At 37.7% G+C, this 20,790-nt stretch overlaps 1 protein-coding gene across 3 annotated transcripts; it reads right to left on the bottom strand.

Annotated features, from left to right (window-relative positions):
* Positions 1 to 3,502: 3,502 nt before the first annotated feature.
* Positions 3,503 to 19,876, bottom strand: LOC103973483 (histone-lysine N-methyltransferase CLF). 3 transcript variants are annotated; one of them, XM_009388059.3, is made up of 17 exons: positions 19,522 to 19,875; positions 17,704 to 17,747; positions 17,496 to 17,597; positions 17,034 to 17,362; positions 15,401 to 15,562; positions 13,559 to 13,643; positions 13,208 to 13,363; positions 13,055 to 13,102; positions 12,907 to 12,975; positions 12,070 to 12,800; positions 8,839 to 8,974; positions 8,523 to 8,743; positions 6,087 to 6,218; positions 5,913 to 6,003; positions 4,321 to 4,368; positions 4,120 to 4,248; positions 3,503 to 4,043 (listed from the first exon to the last, which is right to left on the bottom strand). In XM_009388059.3, the coding sequence occupies exons 2-17, from the start codon at positions 17,734 to 17,736 to the stop codon at positions 3,774 to 3,776; spliced, it is 2,742 nt and encodes a 913-aa protein (XP_009386334.1). In that variant the 5' UTR covers positions 17,737 to 17,747; positions 19,522 to 19,875; the 3' UTR covers positions 3,503 to 3,773. The 3 variants fall into 3 exon arrangements, 2 of the variants coding, with proteins under 2 accessions (XP_009386334.1, XP_009386332.1); XM_009388057.3 differs by lacking the exon at positions 17,704 to 17,747 and having other exon boundaries at positions 19,522 to 19,874; XR_010487918.1 differs by lacking the exons at positions 3,503 to 4,043; positions 4,120 to 4,248; positions 17,704 to 17,747 and having other exon boundaries at positions 5,913 to 5,983; positions 19,522 to 19,876.
* Positions 19,877 to 20,790: the final 914 nt, after the last annotated feature.

Below are 20,790 nucleotides of genomic sequence, written 5' to 3'. Positions count from 1 at the left end.
TATACTAATGCAAGATGGCCGCCCCCTCACTTATACCAGATGATTATTTACGACAAGGAGATGCTCACGATTGTGCAGCTATAGCTAAGTGGAGACCGTACTTGATCAAGCGACGCTTTCAAATCAAAACCGACCATAGAAGCCTCAAGTACTTTTTGAAGTAAAAGATATCATCCCCTGAGCAGCAAAAATGGATAACCAAACTTTTTGGGTTTGATTATGAAATTATTTACAAAAAGGGGAAAGAAAATGTTGTTCCAGATGTACTCTCACGGCTACCTGAGCAAGCTAAGGTTTCAATCATCTCCCGTCCTACCACCAGCTTCCTCGAGGACATTAGGGAAGAACGGAAGAAGGATCCAGAGATCAACAACATCATAAAAAAATTGGAGGAGGATACAAGTGCAATAGCCCACTACACTTGGGATTCGATAGGTCTACGCTACAAAGGTTGCATTATGCTTATACCTAACTCCCCTTGCATCAAAATCATCTTGCGTGAAAGGTATTCCACACTTTCAGCAGGGCACTCCGGATTTTTGAGAACCTACAAAAGAGTGAAGAAAAATTTTTATTAGAGAGGGATGAAAAAAATTATTACTGAATATGTGACATAATGTGATGTATGTCAACAGCACAAGGGTGAAACAGTGGCAAGTCCAGGGAAGCTACAACCACTACCCATACCGGATTCGATGTGAACTGACATCTCCATGGACTTCATCGAAGGGTTTGCACCTTCCAAAGATAAAATCACAATTCTCGTGGTGGTTGATCGACTTACGAAATATGCTCATTTTTGTGCTGTGTGAAAAATCCCTACACTATTGCTAGTATTGCCCAGATTTTCATAGAAAATATTGTTAAACTACATGAGATACCAAGGTCCATTGTAAGTGATCGTGATAGGATCTTCACCAGTAAATTTTGGACCGAGTTATTTTAGTTACAAGGCACCAAACTCAAGATGAGCACAGCGTATCATCCACAAACTGACGACCTAACAGAGGTAGTAAATAAGTGTTTAGAGACGTACCTTTGGTGTTTCGCCAGCGACCAGCCAAAGGAGTGGGAAAAATGGCTTCCCTGGGCCAAATGGTGGTATAATACTACATATCATTCATCTACAAAATGTGCCTCTTATGAAGCATTGTATGGTCGGCCGACCCCTGTGATTCCAAAGTATGGAATTGGCTCGGCCAAGATAGATTAGGTCGACCAAGAATTGATTGACAGGGAAAAACTCTTACAACTGTTAAAGGATAATCTCTCTACCGCTCAAAGCCAGAATGAAGCAACAAGCCGACACACAACGAAGTGAAAGAGAATTTTCAGTAGGAGATTGGGTTTATCTTTGCCTATAGCCATACAAGCAACTTTTCATCAATACTCGAGCCTCCATGAAGCTATCCCCATGTTTTTATGGGCCCTATCAAATCACAGAGCGTATTGGAGCCGTGGCGTACAGACTTAAATTACCTAAGGATGCCACAACTCACCCTGTCTTCCAGGTGTCATGCTTGAAGCCCAAGTTGGGAGAACATGAGTCACCCTAGATCCAACTGCCCAACACCACTAAGGATGGAGTTATTCAAGCCCAACCATAAGCCATCCTCGATCGCAGGATCGTGATGCGTCGCCGACGTCCCTCTACTGAAGTACTAGTACATTGGAATAATTTACCACTTGAAGACGCCACATGGGAATCATATGAGGAGCTGAAGACCCGGTTCCCTAAGTTCATGGAATCTCAGCCTTGAGGACAAGGCTGATTTTAAGAGGGCGGGTCTGTTAGGACTCTAGCTAGAAGAGTCCTAATTGAGAGGGGCATTCATGTAAAACCTACCTAAGCTGACCCCTATTAAAGAGGTAAAAAGGCCGATTAGGATTAGAGGTTGTTTCTTAGAGAAGAATTAGAAGTTGTAAAGGAATATGAGTCTTGAGTATGAGTCCTATTAGGAGTTAGGATTTAGAAGCCCTATAAATAACCATATTCCTCCTCTTTTGATAAGCAATAGATGAATCTTTTCTGCAACCTTTGAACAGCAACTTGGAAAAAGGAACCCCTATAGAGTTCCAAGGAGGTTGATCTCCTAAAGAGATAAATCCTAAGTTTAGAATATGCAAGGGTTCTAACACCAAAGCATCTAAGAAGGGAATCATTCGAAGGCACTAGTTTGAAGAAGAGCGGAAAGAAATAACATCCATGTTCCACCTATATTTTATGTATCTTATATCCCGTCACTTGGGCGAAGTTCAGTTCACTGTGACGACATGCTTTGTTCGATCATGTTGATGAAAGCTGCCATGTTGGAGCAACCATTATAAACACTCAGCATACTATGCAAGTATTATCTGGATATGTCTTTGTTTTATTCGGTTGGTGAAACCCACTGTTGGACCGAATGCTTTTAACATGTGATGATGCTTCTTTAGTGTCTTGGAGTTTCTATAAACAGGTTAAGGAGTAATTACATAATTGGCTGTGTTAAAGGAAGAGGAACTTGTGTGGAGTTTCAGAAATAATAAAATTTGTGGGGCGTCATTTACTCAAAAAAATTTTGATATTCACCTTATAAAGCATTGTTCATATTCATCGGTTGGATACACGAATGCATATTTATCTTTAGTTGAATGGCGATTTTTATTATATGCATTATATTATAACCAGGCCTCTGAGGTTTCACGAATGCATATTTATCTTTAGTTGAATGGGAAGATCTTTTTCGCGTGCTGACTGGATGCGCTGCAAGCAGATGGATCCAAGTGCAAACAAAAGGTAACCAACCACGTTAGCATATATTTTACGATTCCTAACTACTGATCCTCGGGATTGGGTGTATTTATTTGTTGGTTTTTGCAATCGATTGAATGTGCACAAGCATTGGTCTGACGTCAATTATTTCGGAGAGTTCCGATTGAAATCTTGATTTCACTTTCAACGGGTTTCCTGCTATTAGCATCTACATTGACGATCACTAACTCGGAACTGCTTGCAAAAAAAAAAAAAAAAAGGCAATCTGGGACAGTAATTGTATGCATATATTATTGTCACTCTCTAATTAGCGACAATAACTATCAATATGAATAGAAAACCCCTAATTGACCACAAATTTGAGAGGAAGAAATTGAAATATGAAACATACATTTGCTTTTAATGATTTCTTCTTAAGTGATGACGACCGCTTTCAATTGCATTACTCGAACAGAGTCAAAATATTAGTTGGCTGACACCTGCTGACCCTTCCATCCACTAGAAGTGCTTCTGTTCTGAATCCCCATCCCCCAGAGACTTGTTCTTGGTCATGAATCACGTCACCAAGGATTGACAAAATGTCAATGGAAGACTTGTTCTTGCAAGATCTACTTGGTCATGGATCACGTCACCAAGGATCCATGCACCCTTGGATCGACAAAATGTCAATGGAAGATTGTTCTTGCAAGTTCGACTTGGTCATGGATCACGTCACCAAGGATCCATGCATCAAAAGCAGACAAAATGTCAATGGAAGTAAGATATATTAGAGAATTAAATGAAAGTCATACATTAAGCAATTAACCTAGAAAATGTTACAAACGTAATATAAGAGATTAGGTGGTTTCCAGAAATGCCAAATTAAATGGTGCTCAAGATGAAAACAGATTATCCGAAACCCCAAATACACAGTTGGGAATGGCCATTTCTAACTTCCAATCAATCATTTGGTTGCCAAATGCTTGGCAAAAGAATGGATGTTAATGGTCCTAGCAAAAAGGGCACCATGTCTCTGGAGTTAAGCAAGTTTTTTGGCGCGGCCACTGGACGGTTGTGATTCGTCCTTCTTTGAGACAGACGATTCAGGTTTCCGAGCCCAAGCAGGAGCACGATCCGGTTCATAACGATAGTCATAGAATAGTTCCTCTCCTGCACTTATCCGTTCTTTGGCAAATATACCTACCCTGTGATCCCCAGCTACCATGATAACCTTCGCATAGCAGTTTGGATCTGGAGAATGGTTGGCAAACTTCAACTTATCACCCTTCCGATAGGCATCAAGAACAAACTGCACCGCACCAAAGGACACAAATCAGCAAGTAGATCAACTTTGTAGCATCGACATGCTTAACTGAATTACATGCCTGATCATTAAGGTTGAAAAGAAACGACGAATTTTCACGGTCATATATCTTTCCACGCTTATCTGCTTCTCTGTGGGAGATCAACTCTCCGGTATATTCACCAAGGTATTCATGTTTACCAACACTATTCTGTCAAGAAAGAACATAATCCAATATGGTTAATATCATGCACAAAAAATTATATTATATAAGGAATTTTACCTTAAGAAATGCCCCCCAACCAGAAACATCAGATCTTCCAAGTAAGACCTGACAATACAAACCTTCAGATGAGTAAAAAATTCAACCTCACATGTTGGATTGGGTGGTTGCAGTGTTGTATTGCGGAAGAATATACAAGTAGTAAATCATATGCAACAGGATGTGCAAAGGAGAATCAATTATTGCATACAGCACAATTTGAAGAAACAGTAATACTCCAAAATATTGAGAAAATATACAACAACCTCAACATTAGTAACTAGCAAACATGAAAGAAAAAATGGTCCGACTCTTAATGGCATCTCAACAAATCAACCAGACATGGTTAGTGATGCTAAAATCTAATAGCCATAAGAAGCATTCTATGGTTGCAAAATAAGTGATCAACATGTAATGCTACATGGAGGAGCATTCTATGTTTGACATATGACAAATTGCAATGTCTTGGCTGCCATAATTGATGTTTCCTTTAACAAGAACTTTGCATTTCCCTTCAAAAAGTTTTTCCTTTAAGATTACAACATATTTGAAGAAAATTGGAGAACCATGTAGGATACAAAAGAGAGTTTTGCATCCACAATTATTTGAGAAACTATGTAGCATTATATATATATATATATATATATATATATATATATATATATATATATATATATATATATATATATATATATATATATAAGTGCCTCCAACCCTAATTTTAAAATCGACCCTACCCCACTCGAAACATCGCTTCTGACATGCAAAAATCTCTATGTGACGTTCACTAGCGATACACTGATTCCTCACAGCAGAGTGAGCAACAATTCGTAACAAGGGTGTACTTCAGAAGGGCAGTGATGATGCCTCTCATCCCTCCACAAGTTTGCCTCTCACTCTCCCTCCATTGGGAGAAACCCCCACCCCCCCAAAAAAACAAACAAAACCACCACCAACAGTCCCAATCTCTCTCCTTTTTCCTCCCTGAGAGGATGCTTAACATAGCTTATAAAAAGGCCTTTTGCAACTTCAAAAACAAATAACTACTTTTGCCAGCCTTTGGTGTTTTGGTATACATTGTTAAAACCTTAATGCAAGCATTATGCACATATAAGGATAAGATTGAAACAAGCGCTACACGATAGTGGGAAAGCCATATGTTTTAAACATGTTAATTTAAGAACTTAAGCCCATATATAAGTACAAAACTGAAATTAGAAGTGCCATGAGATGGTAGGGATGGCAGATATTTCACTGATTTAGTGAAGGTTTGGGGAGGTCCCATGAGCATAAAGAGATAAGTTAATTGAATTAGATATCCCATGAGCTTGTGGGGAGGTCCAGAAAACCTTACTGAAAAAGTCAGATGATATTGGCCCTAACACAAATGAAAGATGTTTCAGAAGAGTTAAATAGTTGGAAAGAATCCATCTAATGGTACCAAATTGTCTTGACTAAAAATTTGAGTTTGATTTAAATTTCATACCAAGTTGATAATTAATATCAATTGCAACATGACACACCGGCAAATTATGTAGAAAACATCATAAACAACAAAAGAACACTTAAAAAGAATAGGAACAATGAAAAGAACCAATAAGGATCAGTCTTACCCTTTGGCGTTGTTTTAGTAGAAGCTTCATATTGCGACATTCATAGTTATCTCCTCTTTGATTAGGGCCTCCTAATGTACCATCACCACAACTACAAGATGATTAAAGAAACATACAGTAAAAGGTGCTACGCAACACACAGAAGCAGGTAAGACAGATGAGGCTTAGACATACCCAACCCAACAATTTCTACAAACATCTGGGTCACATTCTCTATCAGCAGCAAAACATGGGCATTGACGGCTGCGGCATTGACTCTTAGCACAATGACAACCTCGGAACCGGTTTTTACATATTTTAGGACATCTAAATACAAACAAATATATAAATTAAAATTGTTCTTATAAATATGTCGGAGCAGCACATGGATAACATAATGTCAACAATTTTAACAGTAATGATAAGATAAACAGAGAATGATATACAATATTTGATAGAATCAGCCTAGCCATTATACAACAATTAATTTGCAATGGAAAATTAATACAACAAACAGAAGGAAAATTATAACATTGACATTCATGAGCTTAAACATCAACACAAAATAAAATAAAACTATATTTACAAGCTATAACAGAGGATTTTTTAATCCTTCCATTGCACAAAATTTACTAAGAGCATAGCGAAGCAGATTTCACCACATGGCAAAAAGGGTGGAGATACAAAAAATAGTATGTGCAATACCAGGAATTGGAGTGTCCTATCCTTATACTACAGACAGCAGTTTTGTATGCTATGAGCTTTATTCTTTTTCACATTTGTTTTAGAAAATTTGCAAATTTGTGACCCTGATTTGTGGATACTATAATTCCAAACATTGTACAAAAATTTCCAAAATGACAAATCCATCTGACAACAATTTTTTTCTGGTAAATAAGCCTTTATGACCAATTTGATGGATCCTGGATCTATTTTCATCTCAGATAATTATTCACATGTATCCTAACCACATTTCAAATCAAGGATTTTAATTTCATATGATACCGCCCATACCGGGCGGTACGTATCGGTCTGCTAGCAGATCGGTACACGGACCGCCTGCTACCGAGCAATATCAGCTTGGCTGCGGCCTAGCTATGATGAGGGAAGAAGTATCGAGGGAGAAGGCGCTCGAAGAAGAGGGAGAATCGGGAGAACCTCAACGCTTTCCGATCCGGCACAGCTCTCCCTCGACGATCCCGATCCAAGAGGTAATGAAGAGGCAGCGGCTCGGCTTCTTCGCCAAAGGTCGAAGACGCATGCAGATTTCGCTACGTTCTTCATCGAAAGCCGGAGATGCCTATGACCTTCACCGCATTCTTCCGCTTGCAGTCTTCACGGCATTCTTTGCCAAGGCCGAAGACACTTGCGGCCTTCGCCACGTTCTTCGTTGAAGGCTGAAGAGGTATGTAGCCTTTGACGTCTTCGCCGAACGCCGCAGATGAGAAGAAGACCGCGTTCTTCTTGTTTGACGCGAGAAGGAAAGGAGGCGACGTCACCGAGGCAACGTACGCCTCCTTTTTTTATATTTTTATATATTAATTTTTATATTATTATTATTATTATTATTATTATTATTATTATTATTATATATACCGAGCGGTACACCCTAGCATACCGCTCGATACGCCCGTACCGTACCAAGCAAAGATCAAAACGTCGATACAATACAAAATTACAAATCTTGTTTCAAATAATATCACAAACAAAAGAAATTGTTTGACAAAGAATCCTAATGCCACATAAAGAAAAGTAGGGATGGAAAAAAATGGACAGGTGGACCAGCTCAGCAAAGACTAACCAAGTCAATACAATTCATGGAATTGAATAAAATGGAATGTAGGGCATTAAATTAAATGCTACGGGAGAGAGAGCATATGTTAAAATTAAAATTCTACTTCTCAAAATAGTTTTGCAGTAATTTACAGTAAAGGAATCGATAAATCAGTTTTGCCTTAGTGCATTGTGTAGAATAATTCACAAACTAGATTAAAAAGAACGCATGAAATATAGTCACCAAAAACAACCTATTATTTTATCTGTTTGACCTTTCACAGATGCTACTTTAGATGGCAAATAAAAAAATATAAAAAGAAGAATAAAAATATAGCATTATAGAGACATGTAATGCTTTATCAGAAGTATAGTATCATGGAAGTACAGAAAAGTGGATGATGTGATATGTGATTATATAAGACTTGATGAGCTTACTTCTACTAACCAAGGTCTAAGCATTTTAAACCACAAGGCTTGAGGCCATCTTACAGTTAACAGAGCAGTGAGCATAGTAAACGAGAAATAACAATTAGTATCAGAGTGATGCAAATTACAAAGTGGAGCCATCAACGGTGCCATATACTTTATGTGCCACCTATTAAAGAATGATTCTAGATCATATGACTTATGTATAGGACCTGGACAAGAACACCAAGGCTTTGAGGGAAATGCCCCCATTAGTCATACTGAGGGAAACTTTGGTATTAAGACATGACAACTAACTGTAACGTGGCCTCAAGCATAATTTTGAACAATGCGATTAGGGCGTTCATCCAAATTATTGGGCCAGTGGGCCTATCATGTTGGATTATGGAGTTGACAAGTTCGGTTCAGTGGAATGAAGAAACAACTCACCCACAATATTTTTCACAGCATGTCCCATTTAGAAGGCAACGACATTGCTTTCCACAAGCAGACTGGCAACCACAAGGGTTGTACTGCCGACAAGGCTGATCTTTCCTCTCAGTAATTCTTTTCCGTATTGAATGGTACCCAGCTGATTTCCACGTGTATTTCAAACGACGAACCCTTCCTCGCCTTCGCAAGAACCTTGACCTTGTTCGTAACTCAGAGACCTGGACATGAACAGTGGAAATCAACAAGTAAGCAAGTTAAGGCCTTGACAAAGTATACATTCATATATTTCACCTACAATATATCATATCAGAACCTTGCCATGGCCTTCAACTAGAGAAATAGCACCATCAGCTGCCCTATATGTTGCATTATCTTGAATGTGGTTCATGTATTGAAAAACTTCAACACAAGTCTTCATTCCACTCAAAAGATTTCTAGCAATCAAACAACTGTTGAAGAATGAACCACATCACTCAAAAGATTTCTAGCAATCAAACATCTGATGTAAAATGTGCCTAGCTCATAGAGTAAATAAAGATGTAAAATATAAATAGTAAGCACTCCCCTGTCAAGCTTCTCACTGAGATGGAAGGCTAAATGCCACAAAACATAGTAGGCATTCATAAATGCAAATGCATACAGAATCAAAACTATGCTTCCAGTCTGTTCGCAAAAAATTTGATCAGATACTGATATGAAAATTTTGGTCAAAAATAAGTTTGTAGTACTTGTATTCCAGCTTGCAAGCACATATAAATGCTTCAATGCGCACAACACAAAGAGTCGGGCATTTCAGCAAGGTTCAGAGGAACAATAGTACACTGTGACTGCATTTTAAATGAATAAAACATTAGAAGTTGCATTAGAGACCAAATGGCTATGTGGCTTTGAATTTGTTAGTGTTCCAATGGTCAGACACCATGTAAAATGAACTAAACATATGGAAGCAAAAAATCAAGTAATTTCTTTTATATTAATATTTTTCCATCATTGAGTGGGGAAACAAAAAGGAACTCCATGACCTCTTATGGTTGTGATTCGACAAACCTCCACTAAGGATTCCATGTGATGTTAACTTAAGCATCAAAAGTGATGTTTTTATCTCATTATCTGCATCTGATGAATACTACCAGAGTGGTTTTCCTGGTAATGCCTACCACCCAAAAAATTTGCACTTAGTAAAAAAAAACTTTAATGGACTTACAAACCACTTTTGACAGAAATAAGATGGTATAAATGCTTACATAAGCATTTCAAATGGGAAGGGAAATCAAGGCACCATATAGTTGACAACAAGAAGCCTCAGATGCCACTTTACATATCATGATTAGAGTGATACATGTGAAATCAAGTACAGTGGTATCACAACAAAAATCTAATTGTCAAAAATACTTGAATCAAATTTTACTCAGCCAACACATTTTGTCTGTTATTATATATTTTCAACTAAACAGTTCTCTAATGTGATTCAAACTGAAGGAGGTTTTGTTCCATCAACTGGGAGTTTAATTTAAGTTTGCATCATTGGATCAAAGAATTTCAAATACTTGTATATCAGTTTTCATAAGTTAATTTGATGTTCTACTGAGACTGGAAGCGCATCTACAACAACCAAAGCAGAGCATCTGACCACTTAAATCCTTTACTGGACTTAGAAAAAGAGAGGGAGTGTGAAGCAGTAGCCATTCACCCAATGTTTCTAAAAGACAGCTCACCAAGTCCATGGCATGTGAAAACAAAGAAAACAAGCTAACAGACAGGAATTAAAAGGGTTAAGTCCTACATTTATAAAACCTTTCCACAGAATTAGGTGCTTCATGATCAAAAAGGTCTTCTACTTCTAAAGTTATCCATTTTATCATACAAAATAAAGAAAAGCATTGAAAAATCCAACATCTTCCTTATTTTCTTTGGCTGAAACATAAGACCAGGAAAATTTTGGTCCACATAGCACTTTGATGCTTATGTGAAAGGTTGGAATCGTTATGAGAAAAAATAATAATAATGGATGGCTATTGCTTCCTTGATGCATATAAATGTCAAAAGCAGAAGACTCAATTGAAATAGTTTAATTCACTGTCCCTATCTTTTTCTCTTGGCTGAGACCTTAGAGTCACAAGACTCCTTGTTGCCACAAGAAACTTTATCAGACTACCAATCTCATAAAGGACCCCACCCAGAAGAAACTCTTTTGATCTTTTCTAATCAGGCATAATCCCTGGGGAAGGTCAATGCTCTGCAAGTTTGAGTACATGATCCTTATGTAACAACTTCAAATTAAATTAATTTTTTTACTATTATCAACCAATTATTTAACAACCAAACAGTGATTTAAAAAGCGTTAGGCGCCAAAAGACGCTAAGGTCCAAAAATGCTCGAGGCGCTAGGCGCTCGCTTGAGCGAAGCGAGACGCTAAAATATAAAAATATATAATATAATTAATAAATATAATAATTTTAAATTTTAAATTAAAATATGCTATTAAATTAAGAAAATCTAAGATACAAAATCACAATGTCACATTAACAAAAAGTTTCAAAATTCAAAACAATAAAATTTTCTATCAAAGTCATCCATCATAATCAATATTATCGTCATTTTCACATAAATCATCTTCATTGAATCTTTTTTTGATGCCATTAGAGACTCTATTGAGTTGCTCTGTACACTTGCTATTTATCTTGAAACCTAACAATAATTTCAAATAAATAAAAATTAACAGTATTAAAATCAAAATAATATATTATTAATCTATTAACAGTATTGAAAATTAATAATTTCAAATAAACTTAATAATATTAACAGTATACTGTATACTGTTAACAGAAGGAGAAGAAGGAAGTGTAAGGGGGTGCTGAGCCTGCTGATTGAGAAAAGAGGAAGCGACAGCGACAGCGGAGTGTAAGGAGGCAGCGGCAGCGACAGCGACAGCAGCGAGCAGGAGCGGGAGGCACGAGCGGCGACAGCGGCAGCGACAGCGGCGAGCAACGACTGCGGCAACGGGAGCAGGAGCAGCGAGCAATGGGAGGCGCGAGCGACGACAACGACAGCGTTTGCGAGCAGCGACAACGGCGAGCAGCGGGATCGGGATCGGGAGCAGCAACGAGGGTTAGGGTTGGGTTGTCACTGATATCGATTTTAGTTGGTTCGATTGAACCAACTAACCACCAGAAACCAAACCAGGACCGAACCAGACCTAAAATCCTGGTTCGGTCGCCTTAGTTAACCCAAGCGCTCGCCCAATGCCTGGGCTCGGGCGAGCGCCCAAGCGGTGCCTCTTTGAAGCGCGCCGCCTAGAAGATTAGCGAGGCGCTCAGGCCTCGCCTCACCTTGCCCGAGCGCCTTTTTAAACTGCTGCAACCAATGGCATCACACTCTATTAATTTTTTTTATGTAAGCATGTTCTTAATCCTCCTAGAAAAAAATGCAAAAACACTAGATCAAAAAAGGTCAAGTGTTTACCAATTCCAATAATCATACCAGACGATAAATTTACAAAAGTAGTGAACATTTGAAGACCAGCAGTATACTCTTACGGTCTTACCTGTTCCTTCCAAAAATCTCTAAACCTTTAAGAAAGAGGCCCTGTTCAATAATCTTCCATGGTTTACTATCCGTCTTCACAAGTTTGCAGATGTTCTCATCAACAAACTCCTCTTTCCTTTCGCTTTCATCACCATCTGTTGCTGAAGGCTCCATTGATGCCTGGAAAATATTATCATTTTGAGCTTCAACATATTTTGAGTTCATACTGTCCTGATGCTGTATGGCCTTCTTCCTGTTGTTTCTTATAGTTGAAGACTTAATTATTTTGTTTATCATCGATGAACTAGAATTTTTATTGTCCTTTCGTGTATCTGATCGGAGCTTCATATCTCGAGCAACAAGGCATCCACTAACAATTGAATCAGCATCTGACTGCATCATTTTCTTCTGTTTCTTCCTTATGCAAATAAGAACACGTTCAGCAACTCTTTTATTGGTTTTCTTCCTGGTTCCACATTTTCCACGCTGCTTATTTTTTGTAGGTGAGGAAGAGAGTTGAGCAGATACATTATCCTGATTGACACGTGTGTCAGACTCACTAGTCTCAGAGACAACCTTTGCATTTGAAGACGCACTTTCATTTTGATGAGACTTTGCCCTCCTTCCTGTGGAACCTTTAATTTTTCTTCTTGGAGACAATTGTGATCCAGGACTACCAACTGAATGAGTTGCCTCTTCAAGGTCATGGGGCTGAGAATTTGCAGTAGCTGTACTTTCTGATTTGGAAGCCTGATAAAAGTAAGAAACAGAACATGAACATGTAACAAATATGAGTTCACAATCAGTCAGGAGTAAAGAAACTTTAAAATGTAATGAGATATATGGATAACATTACCAATTTATAGCAATGAATACCACATGGATCACCATCATCTGAGTTGGTCCAGGGATGCTGTTTCTCTGCCTGATACACAATCCAATTGATGAACTATATCAAGCAAATACAAAGGTTGAAATATAGATGAGACAAGATGACAACTTACAGGAAACACCAGATCCTGAGAACATCCGTGCAGTCTACAATCAAAAACCTGTAAAATCAATCCAGAAGCAAAGAGAATTTCATCATCTGGTAAAATAAGATTACGGCAAGCTAGAAAACTCTATTTTTATAGTAAAATCATACTGGAACTTACCAGACAACGGCGGCAAAAAAGGTTATCAAAAGAATCTAATGCTGCCTCCAGATCCTTTTCAAGAAATGCATCATCCACTCTAACATTAGGTTCAACTTCCACATTTTTTACACACTCTTCATTAGAGTCTTGCTTAAGAAAGTTCTCAAATCTCGCCTGTATAAGATGTTTGGTGTGGTTTCACACCTCTGTAAATGCCAGCAAAAAGTGAATCGGAAACAGCTAAACCTAAATTTATACTAGATCAACTAAAGACAAATACTGGTAACAGAAGAAAAATATTGACCATGTGAAGAACTCACATATGACATATGCGAGTAGGTGTGAGATCATAGGCAAAAAGAAACATACCCTGATTTCAACAGAGTTCTTCTCCAGGCTTTGAGACAATGTATCTAGAGCCACATCAGATAGGCCAACTCGTTCAATAGTCATTCTAGAATGGGATATAAAAAAACAAAGATTATATTTTCAATTAATTTTTTATGAACAAGCATAGGAACACTGATTAGATTATAGCTGGTGCACATCTAGAAATAATTTTCATTCTCAAGTGATCATCACTTTGACAACCAACTGAGAATTTATTCATAGTCCTAATAGGCTACAAGGTGAACTATGCAAGACTGCAAATTCAGGCAATTCAACCCAAAAAAGAAGTAGAAGAATCACTCCTTAACAGCAGCAAGCAAATTAAGATCCCAGGGCTAAAAACAAAAACACCAGCAGAAACAGCTTAAGATTTGATGCAGGAACAAAACCAGAGTTAAATCAAAGATTAGCTTATAAAAATGAAAGACAAGGGACAGTCACCAGAAATATAGCAGGGCACAATGGTCTTTTATGGTAAAGACATTATTCCTTTACAGAGAAATTTATTGTGAGAAGGTAGAACAGAAGTTGGGCACCTTTTCAGGTGTATCAAGATTAGTCATGCCAATAGGCACAAGTCAAAACATACTAGAGATATCTATGGATCATAATTGATCATTAATTAGTTAGTGTCACAAAAAAAACACATTCCAATTTTGTCAGTTACATGTCCAAATACTATTATTGATTGCAATATGCATTTGATGTGATGCTTGTCTGCTAACACTTATTGTAAAAACACCAAATCCCATCGGCAGATACTATGGACAATTCTGTGATTCAGAAGCAACATTGGCCCTTAACACCTTTGAACATTTTATATTTTGCATCAATATGACCTCACTAATTTGAACCCAAAATGCAAATAACTTGTTTTGAAGACTTATGAATTCAGGACAAAAGGAACATTAATGTTTAATATAGTTTGACCTGTTTAATGCAAACAAACTAATGCATGGATAAGATCAAAAATGTGAATTAAAATCATACTGATGATTAATAATGCACAACAAAGAAAGATCTGGCCAAAACCATTAGGATGCACTCAGATTATAAAGTAAAAATGTATTCAACAAAGCTAAATAGCAAGAAAGGATCCATGAAATCAATCCTAAATATTTAGGAAAAGGACTCTGCTGTAGTTATAACTTAAAATTAGTCATTGAAGTATGAATGTAACCTATTTCTTTTCATAATATAAGATATTTTGCCATAAAATTCATGCCCTAAAGAGAACAATGTAAGAACAATGGGGGCAAAAAAAACAAGAAAGAGAAACTGAGAAGGATGGAGAAACTAAAAAAAGCAATGAGACAAGAGATTAAAAAAATTCCATCTGTTCAAAAATCCATTTCTTGAAGATAAGTATCATTTATTTTAAAGCCTCGATTAGAAGATAATTGCATGAACAGGTTGAATCTACATTTCAAATTCTACTCTATATCACAACCATTCTTTCAATCCTGATCCAAACACAGTTCAAAAGGATTTCATGTGTGCAAAGTATGTGGACCAAAAATAGAGTTGAGTTGTATTCCAAGAAGCGTATTCATCTCATCCTATTTTGGAATGCCTTTGGACAATTATGGTTGATCTTGTTCTTAATCATTTGAAATGCTTATGCAAACAAGAGCATTTGTTAGGAATTAGAATAGCAACTTAACCAATACATAATGATCCAACTAAGGTAACAGGGCAACACACAAGACCAAATAAAAAGCTACAACTGAAATTACAAAAAGAGTCTTGAGCAGCATAATCTTCAAAGAGATGTGGAGCTAAAACATTGGATGCTTTTAAAAAAATTAAGGTTTTACCAACCGGATAATGAAATCTTCATGTGTTCCAAACTCTTTCTTCTCTTCCTCATCCTCAACAAAATCATCTTCACTGTCACTGCAGATTAAAGCTTCACCACAATTTTGATCATAATAAATTCTTCTACGACCCACAACTGATTGATCCTCTGTCATTATTTGGTTCCTATAAAATGAATTTTGCAATGAATAAAATAGCATTGTGCATTAAAAAAATTAGAGGCATTCACTGATTCTTTTGGTGTTCCATTTGAGGAGGATGAAGATGGAGCAAAAGCATAAAACAGGATACAGTGAAAATGTTCTATTGTTTCTTTCAATTCTCCAGTCAATACAAACAAAAGCATACACAACTTTATCAAATCTGATATGTAAAGCACAGAATTACTCATACTAATTTATACAAAGAGAATCACTCCTAGGCTAAAAGCAAAAATAACAAGTCCAGGAATTCAAATTGAAGTCAAATACTATGATTTTTGGAAGTTATGGCCAGAAACTGAGGATTTGATGCAAGGATAGGTGCTCTTTACATGCTCCTGCAAAATGTCTTGAGGTTGATGGGTAACTGGGCTGTCTCAATAATAACAATGAGGGTTTCAGGTTGACTTTAAAGATGTACAGAGGTACCATCAGTAGGGGTTGCAAAAGAGCTAATAGTGCTGTTGATAAAGGCCATTGGACTATGATAATGAAATTTGAATTCTCTGATACCTAAGGCATAAAAGCAGAGAACTAGATATGGTGTAAATTGTATGCTTTCATTCATTCAATCAGTATATATACAGAGGCATGCACAGGTTTATTAAATCTGATGTGAAAAGGAGATACTCCTATGCTAAAGGTCATCAGGTACAAAAAATTAAGGAATTTAAATTAATCCAAATGTCATGATTTGTTTAGAGTGTCAATCATTGGAGAATAGAGTATCCACGCATGGTCTGGAAAATAACAACATAAACAATGTAACCCCTGCTTTATCCTTGCTTGAAAAGAGGCTGACCTTTAGAACTTTCAAAAAAACACTCTGACCTACAAAATATTTTTTTAATGCTTTAAAGTCAAGTCAAAGTTAATTGCCTCCAAATTATCAGAAGCCATCTGATCAGTACAGACTCTTAAAAGTAAAATTTATAAAAATGCAAATATAAATTTGTTTCAACCATCAATCCTCTCTTCTTCCCAGATGGGAATAAAACCTGAAGTTGCCACTTAATTTTATAGATTTTATAGAGACAAGAATATGCAGTATAAAGCAAGTAATGTCGCAGCAGTTATTGCATGTGATGCAGCTTCACAGTATTTCAACCAGGTGACGTAAAACCTGACTTTTGAAATATTGAGTCAACAACAACAAAAGAGAAACTCAAATTCCATACAACCATAAACAATTCCAATTGGCAACATAAAAGATGAACTCAGCCACTTAAAAGTTAAAACACAACTTTGTATATATCATTTTACACATATGAATGTTCATCCTTGTAGAAATCAAGGAGCAACACTGATTTGTGTGGAATAAAGAACATGTTAATGTTTGTGCAATCTCAGGTTTACACATATTGAAGCAAGGTTCTTGTACATGAATATAAATGGGTGAGCACATATATAATTGCCCTAATGTTGTACAGATGTACCTGTCCAAAAATATCCATGTAGTATATGGAGGTAGTTTGGGCACTTCAGGGAGTTTGATCAGTCGAACTCCATTTTTTCCTCCAAAATTGTTCCCTATAAGAACAGTTGAGGATGCATATGAACTTTCTTCTTGACAACTACCACTATCCTTTTCTCCAGCAGATTGTTCAAGACTATTTACTGTACAAAGGGCATCATCTTGCCTCCTTGTTAAGAGATTTGTGTCTAAATCACTGTTGTGGTCTGAACTATTTCTTCTAACCTTGGATAAATTATAAACCAGTTGTGTCATGCTACTGAGCTTCTGCTTGTTCTCATCCATTTTTTTCTGGAAAAAAAAAATGAAACTCAGCAATGGTTTTATGAAGGCTCAAGAAGTTATCAAAGAGAAGATAATAGTCAGAAGCAATATATTATTGTACTTAATAGTGAAACAAACAATGGCATTTCTAAATTGGAACCTTGATATAAGTGCAACGATCAGAAAAGACTTGTTTCTTCAAAGAATCTATAATTTCCATAACATCCGAAGGAGTACAATTTCCTTCTTTAACTCCAACTATCTGCACTTACAAACAAACAGAACATTATAAATTGAATATACAATGTTATTATCATGCTTAAATGGAACTTCAGATCACGGTAAGAAAAAAGTTGCATGTAGCATACCATAATGAAGACAACTGCCACAAAAAAGAGCATATTTGTATGTGCTGCATGTAAAGAGCAAGGCTATCATGAAGGTCACATATCAACAATCTAGATTACAGCATAAACTCCAAGGATATGCATGAAAATCAATATTTGAGGCATTAGCTGTAGTGTTAATATGAATCTTCTCTCTGCAGACCCTCATGAAAGCTCCAACAAAGATAATTGCTTGGCTTACCCATCCAAGAGTAAAAAATGCACACCCCATTATATTTCATGAGTACCCAGTACCTAGAATTTCAGACCAAAAGATTTAAGAGGCGGCTAAGGGTCCTAGGATTCTACAGAATCAGCATACTACCAGATGAATGAAATACAGATTTTCATGGAGATGTAAAAAATCAACTAAATTGGTTTAGAGAAGATGTCAGCTATGTTTTATTTTTTTTAATATCAATTGAACTAGTAAAAATTTGTGAACAACTACGTATCGCTTTGATAGAGGATAAGATGAGAGAAAATCATTTAAGATCATATAGCATGTGCTCAAGAGACTTTCGAATGCAATAGTTAGAAGAGGTGAAATGATTAATGTTAGTGGCACGAGAAGAGATAAAGAAAGATCTAAAAGGAGTTTAATGAAAATTATAAATAAAGTTTTAAGTACTATAAACTTTACTAAATATATGAGATTTTACCGATCTCAATTGCAGCAAAAGATTCATGTAACCGACCCCAAATAGTTGGGACTTGTGCTATTGTTGTTGTTATTGTTGTTGTTATGAAACATTCTGAATTAAGCTATTTAGTTCTGCAAAACCACTAAGTTTTTCACACTATATGCAATAGACTATGTGGAGCTCTATCAATTGAGCTCCATTAGCTTTCTGCATGGTGATTTTTTTTTCATTAACTGAGCTTGATTATGGGTAATATCTAACAAAGGACAATTAGACCAATCATTATTGTTTGCAACAGTTTTTTCCCCCTCTTTTTTCCCTGTACTACTTTTTTCAATTAATTTCTAATCCACAACTAGCTCTCGCACTGATGAAACCTGGTTTTATTTTTCTACCAAAAACTTCAAACCATGTCAACATCTTTCCTGTATGTCCAACATTTTGACCTGTAGATTATAGCTGCCTACAATAGGAAAAAATTACAATCTACTGAAAAGAAATATATATATATATATATATCGGTCTCCTTCGCTTGGAAGAATACATAGGCCCAACATACTAACAGTTTTGCTTTTGAAACTTGTATTTTATATTGCACCCAAAGCATACTTTCAGCACCAACAATTACCCATAGGATTGGAAATGATGCACCCAATAATTAGGATGAGCAATCATCTGTCTAGAATTTCGACTTTCGTTGACTCAAATATGAAAGTCAACAGGATAAGGTGATGAATTTTCATACTCGTCTTTCCAAAACACAATTCCTAGTGGTTCGTCACAGCAATCACTTTCCCTTCCCATCTTCCTCTTTCATTCGTATCAAACATTTTGTCCCGTTCTGTACTCGCGAGTCAAACTCTCAATTCTCAAACTAAGAGAGTTATCATGCATCAGTGACATGACACAGTGTGCTACCTATGATGCCCGAAAACAAGCACAACTAGGCAACCCAACATTGCTCCAAAGGCACGTACACCCGCTTCGGTTTGGCTGACATCTCCAGCGAAAACAATACAAGCCAAAATACTGCACCCGACGCAATGCAGCTCCAAATCTCGCGGACTCCAGGACCAACGGCACATAATCCCACCCCACATTGCGGTAAAAGTCAAATCACCGAACACATAACAACAAGAAGACGAGAAATAGGAACCTGATGTTCTGCCGAGGGCTCCGATTTACACTCGGAAGCGGAGGACGAGGCGTTCGAAGCCATCGCTTGGACCGCCGCAACCGGAAGCAACGTCGTTGCCGGGGGAGAGAAGCAAGCCGACGCGACCGCGAACCGGCTGTCTAGCGAGAGACTAGAGATCGCATCTGGGGAGGAGGGCGGCGCGGGTGCTCGGAGGATTTGGGATCGGGAGGTGCCGTTGGGGCCGAAACCCTAATGCGACGCCTCGGGGCGCGAGAATAGTTCGGGAACTAAAGAAAGAAAGGGATGGGGGTGGGGGAGGGGAGTTTGAACCTGACGGCACGCGGCGGGCGAGCAAGTGGGGAATTGATTTTTTTGGGGGTGGGGAGAGGAAAGCGGAAAACGAAGCAAGCGAATACGTTGCCCCTTGATACTCTCTCTCTCTCTCGCCCTCTCTCTCTCATTGGTTGTTTGAAATCGTATAATTGTACGTAGGGTTTCCGTTTGTCACTTTAGATCTAGACACTCGTCGTTACACTACGTCCTACCCAGTCTGTTATTGCAGCAAAGTGTGTGGGACCCACTGGACGGCCATTGTTTATCAGCAACGAGGCGTTCTGAGGCCGGTCAGAAATCGTATACGTTGGGCTTCTGATTGTTACCGCGATCCACGCAGCCCTACCCGCTCTGCTATTGCTTTGGAAAAGTGTGGGACCCACACACCCGGCCATCGCCAACCGGGACACGCGGGGCTTCTGTTTGTTATCCTAGATCAAGGTACTCGGCGGCCATACGGCGACATGGGACCCACATGTTGTGACCCTCGCCTATCCAGTAACGACGCAAGTAGCCATCGGAACAGCTCACCTTCCTCGATTAAGATGACGGACGACGCTTTAGATTCCCATTTCTGTCCTTTTACTTCCACAGACACACAAATATACCGACAGGTTTTCTATCGACGATCTAACGGTGACAGATTTGCTTCCGGACACGTTCCACAGAGGGCAGTTACGTCAGATCACAACTACATAGCACAGTTTTGGGTAGGTGACCTGCTACGCTCGAGAAGTCAATTTGGTAGCTGTACTTCAATTATCTACAACTTCTGGCTTTCGTTCTGTTTTGTTGAGAAATCTTACAAGTCAAACATGTTTGGCAACATATGAGACTGCATGATTTCTTCTTCTTTTTATTTTTTTTTCCTCTTCCTCAAAATATTCTACTTGTCATTAATTTTTGAAATAATTGACTATTAATTAACATAATTTAATTCCTACAAGTCAAGAA

Source organism: Musa acuminata, chromosome BXJ2-6 (genome assembly GCF_036884655.1).
Source record: "Musa acuminata AAA Group cultivar baxijiao chromosome BXJ2-6, Cavendish_Baxijiao_AAA, whole genome shotgun sequence".
Taxonomy (NCBI): domain Eukaryota; kingdom Viridiplantae; phylum Streptophyta; class Magnoliopsida; order Zingiberales; family Musaceae; genus Musa; species Musa acuminata.
The sequence above is the reverse complement of the archived record's forward strand: the minus strand, read 5'-3'. Positions and strand labels throughout refer to the sequence as shown.

Bases quoted from the DNA above. Each gene is read 5' to 3' on its own strand.
- LOC103973483 (XM_009388057.3), bottom strand. From the start codon at position 19,584: ATGGCTTCGAACGCCTCGTCCTCCGCTTCCGAGTGTAAATCGGAGCCC. The intron at 15,563-17,033 runs GTACATCTGTAC...TTCATTTTATAG, and splicing joins ACATGGATATTTTTGGACAG to GAACCAAATAATGACAGAGG. The intron at 12,801-12,906 runs GTAATGTTATCC...TACTTTTATCAG, and splicing joins GTATTCATTGCTATAAATTG to GCTTCCAAATCAGAAAGTAC.